At 37.0% G+C, this 12,279-nt stretch overlaps 1 protein-coding gene across 5 annotated transcripts in view; it reads right to left on the reverse strand.

Annotated features, from left to right (window-relative positions):
• LOC136884336 (uncharacterized) overlaps positions 1–12,279 on the reverse strand; it is a 291,392-nt gene that overhangs the window by 233,914 nt on the left and 45,199 nt on the right. For 3 of the 5 annotated variants that reach the window (XM_067156442.2, XM_067156440.2, XM_067156441.2), the window contains exons 3-5: positions 6,271–6,364; positions 6,124–6,186; positions 1,278–1,358 (exon numbers count right to left, since the gene is read on the reverse strand). In XM_067156442.2, coding sequence (XP_067012543.2) covers positions 1,278–1,358; positions 6,124–6,186; positions 6,271–6,336 — 210 coding nt within the window. In that variant the 5' untranslated portion in view covers positions 6,337–6,364. Of the gene's footprint in view, positions 1–1,277; positions 1,359–6,123; positions 6,187–6,270; positions 6,365–11,468; positions 11,580–12,279 lie in introns of those variants that run through there. The other 2 variants (XM_067156439.2, XM_067156438.2) reach the window with 1 other exon arrangement.

Raw genomic sequence — 12,279 nt, forward strand, 5'->3', positions numbered from 1 at the left:
CATTCTCTTCATATGCACCGTCGATGACCTGTAAGAAAGCCAAAACTAACACCTATTATGAAAGAAAAGCATTTGAAATGGGCGAAAGAACATGCTCATGTTAAAGACTGGGGATAAAAAGGTTTAATTTTTTACCTTGTGTTATTTAAGAACACTGTAAAATTTACCATATTTTCACAAGCTCTTCATTATTTCAGGTTAGTTTTAGTGATGAGTCATTGTTTCAAGTCTGCCTGTTAGGTCCTCAGCCCAGAGGCTGGTTGGATCCTCAAATAGCACCACCAAAGGTTATGCAGTCAAGGGGAAACCGCAACAACCGATGGTAGCATCAAAATGAGGCGTTCTAGGCAAGATGAGGAGTGAGGTAGTTTGCCATTGCTTTCCTCAGTGGATCAGAAGGTGCCACTGCACCATGACTGATCCTATGAGCAACACATTTCATAACAATGAGAGCCACTGGTCGTGCACACCACCAGCAGCTTGCATATTGTCACAGCCATGGATGAGGCTGGAACTTAAATAGTCTGACCTGTGCCACGAGATGCACAGGTACTGTATCCATCAAGAAATGGCAGTAGGCAGGCAACAAAACCCAATATGTGAAAAGAATATTTGGAGAAAAGTGTGAAGCACCCTCCTTCAATCATGATCTGTAAAGTGGTAAAGGGTCAGTTCGGCTGTGCTTTGTTGAGGGAACGTTGCGCAAAGATCAGTTAAGAAGAGGATTATTATCGCAAATTCATGACTGGTTCCGTGACGATGATGATTATATATTTATGCAAGTTGGGGCACCATGCCACAGTAAAAAGTCCCTCTCAGATGAGAAAATTCCCACTTCCTCCATGGTCTTCTGACCTTCACTCCATAGAAAATGTATGGGAACTGTTAAACAGAGAAATTTCACAAGAAAAACTTTCTAATAGGTTAGTGTTGAAAGAAAAACTTACTTTTATATTGGCATCACAATTTAGAACTGAAGGAAAGAGCACTGAAATATACTGAAAGTATGCCACGCGGGGTACAAGATGTGATAAGAAAACAAGGGAGGACTGGCAAAATATGAGTATTTTCTCTAAAATACATGTAATATAAATAAAAATATTTTCATTTATTAAGAAAAATATACATTCTTCCATTGTAAGATATTTAGGTAAAAACAACAAAATTGGAGGTGAATGTCTGTATTTTCTTCATTTTGTCCAAAAAGTGTGAACTTATTTGTGTTATCCAGTATTAGTGAAGATAAACACAACATCTTATTGTCATTTTTAACTCACCACATCGTCGTTGTCGATACATTCCACTTCAGGCTTGATGGAAGCTCCTCTGGTCTTGATATCATCTTCATCCAGTGTTATCTGTCACAAGAACATTACGCATTAGTCAGAAATGTACAATCCAACTCAGTGCACAGCAAATTCAGAACATTAAAAATAACCAGGGCTTTCTTTTCCAGGGGGAAGCGTGGGGTACGTGTACCCCTTAAAACATTTGAAGACTGTTTAAGAAAAAATATTGGTACATTTCTATCTAGTCTGGCAAATATTAGTTCCGACTTGAAAGTTCATCGATCAGCTGACGTCAACGCCCTGTTCACAACAACTGAAGATTTAGAGTAATCCTCAATTTAAATCGACCTATCAAATCAGTTTCCCTTGGTCAGCAACTCAGCACTAAGCAGCAGGTTCGAAACATTAGGCCATATTATTATCCTCTCAACTAAAGCTTTGTGATTGCTGCCTTATTGGAAAAAATTTTACTCATTTAGGCAAAAATAAGTATGTTAGTGCCGTATGTTGACTGTATATTTAATGTAGGTACTTACGATCGCTGGCTTTTGCCTGCCTTTCAATTTTCTTGAGTATGTGATTTGTTGTGTGATTTGCACTGAAAAGCGGCGTGACTTTCGTGATTAGACTTTCAATTTCTTAACGGCGTGTGTAAAGAAAGTATTAGACCATATTGGTAATCTGAACACCTGAACAGAAACAATTTGATGGTACATACTCTAACAATAGTGGAAAAGGAAGTTTCATTCTTATAAGCATGTAAGATATTATTTGATGGTGAGTTAGGTTGTTATTTTGTGTGTGTAGTTAGTTTTGAAGGATGAAGAAAATAACGAACTATTATACATCCACCCAGGAATCCAAAAAAGCTGAAAGTTAATGATTCGAACGTAAGCAATGACGGGAAATGCCAACAGTGTGGTGTGGTGATGCAAAAGTGGGGCAGAAGACTATCCCGAATGCTGGGATTTGGAGAAAAATCTGGAATTTAACAATAAGTATAAATGGTTGGTGGTAAAAAATAAGAAACTTGGCTGCAAAATTTGTAAAGAAGTTAGCGACTTGCGAACTGAAAGCACATCACAAGGGATGAACATTTCACAGCAATGAGGTTCAGTTTATATTTGTGCAACTGGTGGACCTGAAAATAAAGGTCAGCAAATGAGCAAGAAAATATTTAAACATAAAGAGAGTTCAGCTCATCAGGATGGAGTTACAATATTAAAACAGCAAAACTGACAACTTAGGAAACTGCATGCACTAAAGCTCGGAAATAACTGCATAGCTGCCAACTTTTAGAAATCAAAAATAGGAAGATGTTTTAATTCTTGAATTTTATCACATATATTGTGCCATGGTCTAAGTGAAAAAAAAAAAAAAAGGATAAAAAGCATGCATATTGCAGTAACTATGTGAATTGACCATTAAATTTAAAATCTTCAACTCAAAAACAACATAAAAATGGTTACATTAAAATATACTGTACCGGGAAATGATTGTGGGGTTTGAGCATGGGAAGGGTACAGAGACGGATAGTATCGCAGGGCGAATAATAGATGGTAATACTTTTTTTTGTAAAATTTATTAACAATATCCACAAATATATCAATCGAATGGAAACCTCAAATTTATACTTGTTATTTGCCAAAAATATAAAACAAAAGATTTATGTTGTGATCTTCTCGACGTCTGTTTGCTTGAGAATATCAAAAAAATAATTATTCTTCTATAGAACATGAACAACCTACAGTCTTTCTAATTTAAATGTAAACACAAAATATCACTTTGCACCTGGGATCGGTTCATTATTTATGGTACTGACCTACAGTCTTTCTAATTTTCAAATCACAAAATTGAACACACACTTGTCATGGAAAGTTTGATTGAATTGAAAAAAATTAATAAAACACTTGAAAATCCTAAAGTTCATCTAGGTAATGTGAATTAAATTAATTAATAACTTTGAAAATGAATTTATAGCAAAATATGAACTTCTTTTTAAATGATGATAAAATTATGAATTGGTATCCATACGAAGCACTTGTAAGAGCACTGTACTGGACTAAGTGCTTTATAAAAGTCAGTCAGTTGTGATTACTCACTCAGAATACGAGAAGATCTGCTTACAAGTGTTGGAGTTGATGACTTGGTGTCTGGAACATTCCGCGGAGTGCAGACGAAGGCTCGAACTCAGCACCGGAGATGTTCAGTGAAGATACCACATCTATCTCCCACGTAGACGTCCCACGATGGGTACCATAACTAAAGAAACCATGTAAATCCCTCGTTGGAAGCGACATTTTATGTAGCAGGATCTCGTATACTTTTGCCAAGATTTCCGTTGTTCTTGGCGTAATGTCCGAACACGGAAAGTTCAATTGGCACTACTGAATTCAGAAATATCGTGGATATTAATACTACACACTGTCGTAATGCACAGCTCTATTCTTACACTGATTTTATGATGTTGAATTAACATTCACAGTCCATGCTGCAGAAAACACAGTTCTTATATGTACACAGTTCATGGGTTTGAGAATTAACACAGTTCATAATCGTCACTAATTATGTCTGAAATACGATTGTAAAGTAATGAACACAGTCCACAAGCACTTGAAAATGTGATTTGTAACAGTCTCTATCACAGTCGCTAAACAAATATTATTTGCAGATTAAGGTGATTTTATGGTTGTATCTGCACCACACTAGTCTGTAATATTTAAGATTATTGTAAAAAGTCCTTAATGTTCACTGGGTTTTTCACAGTGGTGATCGAAAGATCGAGAACATGCTCAAGGAAAGTGGTTAAATTTTGCCCTGTTATGTCTTATACTGATTAAAGTGGTCTTAAATTATGATTGCAGTTTACCACACGCAATGATTTTAGGATACTGTCACAGTTCAGAATTATGTGGCATTAGTACAGTTCACGGTGACGTATAAAAATATTGGACATTTCACTTCCAACTTCCAATTATAGCTTCACCTTTTTAATAAATTCACAAGCATTATATGACGATAATTCACCTTGAGAAACGTCTAGAATCTTACCGCCGGCGCGGCGGAAACTTTACATACGGTACAACGTTCTTTTACTCTTTCAACAGCGTTTGAGTGCGGCCACGATTACGTCCTCGCGAATCGCGATGGAACATACTTTCTGCACACATTGTGCACGCAGAACTCTGTACACGGGACTGGTTATGGCCTTGGCCCAGTTGCCTATATATACAGGTCTGGCGAGCAGTGCTCAAAATCAGGTGATGAAGGGGCGAGTATTCCTTCCAAACTTTAAATTATCATATTTCGGAAACCACTGGACGGATTGATTTCAAATTTGCAGGATTTTGTTTCCAGAACATTAGCTACAATTCAGCATTGGTCTCGTGTTAATCAATCCAGGCAATAAAAAGTTCATAAAAATAGCCGAGACACTTCTGTAGGGGAAGTAAGCTGCGGGCGGCGGTGACGTCACTTGACCTTGCTTGACTTGCGTTCTCCCTCGTGGAGTGCAGTAGGTATGAGAACATTCTCTCACACAGCTGTTCATGTATTGGAACTGAATTGTATGCTAGAAAAATAAAATTTATAATTTATATGTGCGTTCCTGGTACAGTACCTAATCACTTTCATTTACGACACATACATACGAATAACAATACAGTCGAACCTCAATATCTCGAACCTCCATTACTCGAATTTTTCAGTATCTTGAAGTAACTTAAATTTTCCTGCCGTTTGTCCTATTCTTCATGTGTAATTATTTCTCTATTACTCGAAATTTGGTTACACGAATTTCTTGATTTCTCGAAGCAAACATTTCCTGCAATTAATCTCATATTAAAACCGTATTGAAGATGATATATTAAAATTATAAAAATTCTTTTATTTATAACCACCTATTCAATACATTACAGTACATTTAGCAAACATTTCCTCCCTTGAATCAAAAAATACTCTAACTCAAATTTTGTGCAACATTAACTGTGCAATATGGCATTTGTGGTTTGTGACGAGCAGTTAACAAGTAAAGAAAGGGTTACAGTGAAGCTTGGAACAAATATGATGGGAACCGAAAAACTCGAACTTCTAGTGATCGGAAAATCGGCAACGCCTCGCTGTTTCTCAGGTGTGAATTAATTACCAGTCACAAAAGCAAGCCGAGAAGGTTTTTTTTTTTTTTTTTTTTACATTTTAAACATTTTTATTCACAATTGATATCATACATATACATACAGAGGTAGTAAAAGATACAGAGTGAATCTCACATAAGGCAAACTTGTGTGTGGGCTTCAAAAATACAATACAAAAGTCGCGGATGACAAGCTCCATTTACGATCATTTTAAGACTTCATGAATACAACTGTTAGTTTCCCCACAAACTTTATCATCATCAAGAGTTTAATGAATAATTCAACCAGATTTATTGATTATATGACTTGCAACTTTAACAAAGTTTCCAAAATTTTATTTTAAATGTCCGATCATACAATAATGTTTTTAATGTGCCTTTCCAATTTAATAATGTAATTTGATATTCTGATATATTATTGTAGTGTATTATAGTTGATGATGTCCCTTAGGGGTCGAAACATGTCCCAAATGTAATAAATTATATATGTATTGAATAGGCGGACCACTTAAATGTAATATTTAAGTTAATCTTAAATATTCGCTATTTGATTCCTTGTAGCTATTGACGTCGAGTAGTAAGGGGTGAATTACGGGAGTTCATATTGTTTTTGGGTTAAAAATGGAATTTAATTTTCTTTTTACTTCAATTCTTACTTCGTCTTGTTTACCTACTGGCACTATGCTAATGGCTGATACTTACGATTTCTGGACCTTGTCTTCTCTTCTTGGGTCCATACACAGAAATTGAGTCGTCAATTACTTCCTATAAGCAGAAAGAACAGAATGGCAGCAAAGGATATGATAAACATGCTCCACTTCCAACAAGTGAATACCGCACAACACTTACGATAGGAGTGTCATCATTGTTGATGTTAGCACGCTTGGCCCTAGATCTTTGAGAACGCGTATTCATGGCAGCGACACAGATGAGGTACAAGAACCTGTAAAAATACAAGAACAGAATAACTGTAAACTGTTTTAGCTTTTGTACACTTTCACCACGGCAAGGTCCCAAAATCAAAGCTGAAATCCTACATGACCATACGTAACACGGGGCAGCAGCCTCACTAGAGAGAGCTCCACAATTCAACCTGTAATGCCTAGTATCACTATTCGACTGCTCTTACATGCTTAATTCACAGCTTTATTTTAGAACCTTGCTGTGGAAACTCATAACGCACTGGCCTTCACGACACATTTAACAGCACTATTATTAGCAATATTAGGAGCTGGATAAGGGGAAAGGGGGAGGAGGATGATGATTATTACCTGTGATATTATCCAAAGACTGTACTTTTGAATTTTCATTATTCATAAACTGTAAACCACTTCTGAATATATTTCGAAAACCTGAAAAAATGCAAAATTTAAACTAAAACCTGTGATATTATCCAAAGACTGTACTTATGAATTTTCATTATTCAGAAACTGTAAACCACTTCTGAATATATTTTTAAAACATGAAAAAATGCAAAATTTAAACTAAAATGTAATAAATATGAAATACAAAGTTTTTCATTCCTCTGAAAACTTGAACCGAGAACTTTGTGCTTGCCTGGACTGCCACTGATTCGCCAAAGTTAATTTTTTTATATTTTCCTTTTTATTCTTTCATTTTGGCCAACTGTGCACCACATTCAGCCATTTCTGGGTTTTCATCCTCTTCTCTTCTGTACATGGTGCTTGGTTCTGGGATCTAACTACTTCTTGGAAACTTGACTTGTAAGTTTCCCTTCCTGATGCCAATGTACTGTAGTTTTCCTGGTCTCAAAAGACCTTACTATCTGGTTGGTCAGTCTTCCTAGGCCCATTTTGTAGATATGCCTGAAGGACATGGCTTTCCTCTTCTGGATGGTGTTGGAGAACTTTCCCAACCTGAGGTACAATTCTTGGCTTTCTTTCTGTATGACCTGTCCTCTGTTGTCCCGGTGTCTTACTCGGAACTTTTCTCCCCACCAGTTCAAATTTTTTAACCAATCTTATTTTTGTCACGTTCAAACGTTCAGGTGTGTATAATGCTTCTGGACGGATTACTGTCTGGTAATGTCTAAAGGTCAAGATGATCTTCTTGTTGTAAGTGTTCATAGTTAGTTTGTACACCATGTTCATCTTGTCTTGCCTCTTTTTCTAGCAGGTTTAAAGTTTCTTCGCTTTCTCCTGCTACTGTCATCCATCTGTGCCTCTTCTATCGATTCTGACAGAACCACAATGTCATCAACATTGTCCATCAGTTTCAATGTCCACTGAGTTTAATCATTTGAATTAAGTGTTAGCATTTTAACCCTTGTGCTTTCACGGTAACGATCTGTCGGTACCCGCGGTTCCTGCGAAAACTGTCATGGTAATGATCCATAGTTACCAGCCTTTATTGTTATTTCGTTATTTACATGCCAGATAGCAGCATTTTGCATGGAATAAGAAGAGCACAGTTTTAACTCGCGTTATACTACACGAGAACTGCCGACTCTCTGTATTTAAAACATATGCTCACTGGAGTTCGGTGTCTTGTTTACGTCGTGGTTGGCAGCAAACATGCGAGCATTTCCCTCTGTTTATGTTGATGATACTGACTATATAGTGAAATTAAGCAGTATCATAGGCATTATATTTACTGTACATGCTAGTTCATTATTTAAATAGTTTTCTTAGGTAATTAGGTGTGTATTGATAGTGAAGTGTTAGATATAGTCGGATACAATTCATTTAGGTTAGACCCAGTTATTTATCACGTGAAATATGGAGAAGAGAGTTCATATAGCTGACGATATCACGGAATATCTTGACAATTATTCAAGCGATGATGTTTCTTTGTGCGAAGGAAAGTGTAGATGACAACGATAACAATCCAGCACCTTCAACAAGAAACGTGTATTTTATGCAAAACTGGCTGACTTTTTCACTTTACACAATTTAATTTATCCTTGGATCTAATGCACATAGAATCTTGATGTTTACCATGCTCGTAAACAATAATACAGTTGAACCTGCTTTATACGTAACTCTTTTCTACGTAATTCGTATTTGTACGTAATTTCCTTTAGGTCCCGGCAAAATATAATTTAAAAGCGTGTTAATTAAACCTTATACATAATCCGTTTATACGCAATTCGCTGTTATATGTATAAAGTACCAGTGAAATATAACTGAGTTTTGCGTAATTGTGCTGAGAATCTGCTTTTTAAAAAGAAACTACTGTATTTATGAAGTTTCCTCTTTGTCGGCATAGGCAGAAGTAGAGTGATCTGGTTTTGGTGCTGAAACAGAACACAGAGTTTCGCCGAGTGACATTGTTGACACTTACTGGCGGCTTAACAAAGGCGAGTCCCTTCGCTCCTCCTCTACAGTAGTTTTTGACACGCCGCCAAAGATTAAGAAACATTATAAGCAAAGTGGGCTGGTTCGGTGCGGAAACAAAAGAAAATACAGTAAACTTGTTTGAATATGAGAATTTCTTTCGTGGGAACAACAGAGAAGTAAAATGTCCACGATGCCGGTATCTGGTGTTTACTGTTGAACAGTAGTTTTGTCATTCAGTTGCCTTTGATTAGCCATGGAGAACAGAAAAAGGGAAAGTTATACGAGAAGTGGACGCTAATCAACACAAAACAAAAACTGAAATCGCTTCAGCCTTAGGGATTGCTTATACCACGCTACGTACAGTCAGCAGTAAAAGAAACGCTATTTTGGATGGGTTCTTAAAACTGGGTTCAAAATCAGCAAAGCGCAGCCATCAGCAAGAAGGAAGGTACGTAGATTTGGAGAAAGCACTTTTCACACGGTTCCAGCAAAAGCGGGATGCAGCTTGACCAATTAGTGGAGACATGCTGAAGGCAAAGGCGATAAATTTAGCTAAATGATGAGTATCACTGCTGCTTTCAAGGCTTCATCAGGAAGGTTGCAAGGATTTAAAGATCGTCATGGAATCACAAGGAGAACAATTTGCGGTGACTCAAAATCTGCAGACGACGTCACGGTGCAACACTGGAAAGAAGAGGTTCTGCCGGGTATCGTAAGCGATTATCAGCCTCCAAACATCTACTGTACAGCTGTGACGAGACCGGACTATTCTACAATCTCCTTCCTAATTAAACATTAGCTGAAAAAGGTGACTAATACAATGGTGGGAAGAAAAGTAAAATTCGTGTAACAGTACTTCTCGCCACCAATGTAGATGGATCTGACAAACTTCCTCCACTTGTGGTAGGAAAATCGAAGAATCCGAGGTGTTTTCAGAGTGCAAAAAATCCTAAGGAATATGAATCTAATGGAATAGTGGTTGAAAAAAACTGGACATTAAAATGAAAAAGAAACAGAAGAAGATCCTTCTTCTTATGGATCGTCGTGCAGCACATCTACCTCAAATCATCCCGGAGAATGTCCGAATGTAATTTTTCCCTCCTAACTGTACCTGCGTTCTAGAACCGCGTGATTTGAGCATAATTGCAAATTTCAAAGTGCATTATAGAAAAATGCTGGTTCAACATTTGATAACACTGAGTGATGCAGGAAATTAACCTCTCTTCATTAATTTTCTATAAGCCATGGACTTTATTTCGGCTGTCTGGAAGTAGGTGTCATCCTCCACAATCAGCAACTGTTTCGGCAAAGCTGGTGTCTTACTAGAAGAGGCTGCCTCTAATGATGATTATGGGGACGAAGTTTTGTCTGGCAATGAGCTGTAGAATTCGATACTTTTGTGCATTTCGATGACAGTCTGGCTGTATGTGGAGAACTACCGGATGAAGATATTATTGCTGATGTATGCCAACAACGCGGCGGTGATGGACCAGCTACAAGCGTTAGTGACATTGGAAATGGAGATAACGATTTGGATCTTGACACCTGAACTGAGTGAAGTGTTAAGTGCAATCGAAGTGTGTAGGGGTTACATCAGTGCGAAAAGCTGTAGTAAAAATGCTTCGGTTTCATTACTAAGTTTGCTGAAGGAGGTTTATACTCTTATGCAAGAAAAGTGAAACAAGCCAAACTATCTGATTTCTTTAAGGCTGGGCCAAGTTAATAATATTTTCTGTCTTAATGTATTTATTATTTGCAAGGATTTACACATGTAGGTCTATTTCATTGGTTTTTCAGAAAATATATGTGGCGTATTGCATAAGTCTGATTTCTAAGTAATTCTGAGTTACAGGTAGTTTTTTCTCTTCCCCTTGATACACGTATAAGTCAGGTTCAACTATATAACCTTTCTTCTAACATCAATCATGAACTTGTGCAGTGAACACCATTGTCAGAATTACTTCAAAACTTTCAAACACTGAAACTTGTAACTTTATTTCTACATTTGTTATTTCTTTACAAATTGAACCCGTCTGCTCACCTGCAGTGATACAAACTTTCATGCTGATATCTTTATTGGTGTGCCTTGCATGTAATTTTAAAGAAGTGCGTGCTGACAGTTTCCACACATCCATCAGCTGAGAGCAATGCCCGTTTCTGAAGGAATATTTACCTTGTTGATCAAATGATCCATTATTTTGTATCAGTATTTTCAATTTAATAGCACTAACTTAATTCTTGAAATCTTGATGTAAGAAAATTGTGAACAAGGTTATGGGTGTCAATTAGTAAGATAGCATCGAAATATAATCATCATGTAGGAAAGTCTTCCGAAACTGAAATTTTCTTTCATCAAGATTTCAAGAAAGAGTGCTTGTATATCTTGTTCTATAAGGTGGTTTCTATAGTTATGTTTTTTTCTAACAATATGACGCGATAAATGTTTCAAGATTAATCTTTCATAGGAGTTTTAGTGTTATGTTTCAAAATGTTCTATAAATTTTAAATTTTATTTTCAAGGCTGATAAGGCCCAATGGGGCCAAAACATGTACTTGTCACTTTACTTAAAGTTTCCTTTAAGACACATTTTATTGTACTACTCCACCAGGGAATTGTTACCGCTAGACTTGGAGCGCTGCTGTTGTGTTTACATTACATCAGCTCACCACGGTATGGCTGCCGCAGATGGGAGAGAGGCAAGAGGGGGAACGCATGTACAATCATACAATGAGAACAGTACCACTAACCTGCTTGAAGTTACAGTACATTGTACTAGACGATGATGGTCCTGCACACAAAGGATAGATACCAGGTTCTTCATCAGCTGTGTCGGTCTCACTATTCTCACTATTGTCCATACCAGGTTCACTTGTAGTATCAGTATCCATATCACTTTGTTCAGTGTTGTCACGACACTCATTTTCATTTGTATTTTCATCACTGCTTCATCACTATCACTGTCAAGGCCAAAATTTATGATTATATTTTCTATGGTTTCCTCCATTAACCCATCCCTGTACCAATAACTTTCCTCAACTGTTCGTACTTTTTCGCAAGCTTTTGCCCAGTCCTGTTGAGCGATTTCACGTAAAGAAATGTTGGTCAGTTCCTTTAGGGTTTTTAACCTAATAGCAGAGACATTTTTAGCAGCAATCTTTTGTTTTAACAAATTCCAAATAAGTTCAATTGGATTAAGGTCACAATGGTATGGAGGGAGCTTTAAGACAGTAAACCCTTTTTGTTCTACATTGTATCCACTCTATATGCCGGTTTTGGCTTATTACGTGTTATAAGTTTCAAAAGTTCATCACGTCTCCAAGTGGGATCACAATATATGTTATGCTGAGTAAGCCAGTGTACCATTTCAGCCTTACGAGATGCATTAGTGGGGGCTTTATTGACTTGCGCAGTATAATAGGGCGCGTTATCGATAACAACTATGCTCTCGGGTGGAATATTTGGAATAAGTATATCTTCTACCCATATCTGATAATTATTGCAGCTATTCATTTCATTATGGTAATCTTGTGATTTGGATTTTGAGCCATAAATTAAATT

This window comes from Anabrus simplex, chromosome 12 (genome assembly GCF_040414725.1).
Source record: "Anabrus simplex isolate iqAnaSimp1 chromosome 12, ASM4041472v1, whole genome shotgun sequence".
Classification (NCBI taxonomy): Eukaryota; Metazoa; Arthropoda; class Insecta; order Orthoptera; family Tettigoniidae; genus Anabrus; species Anabrus simplex.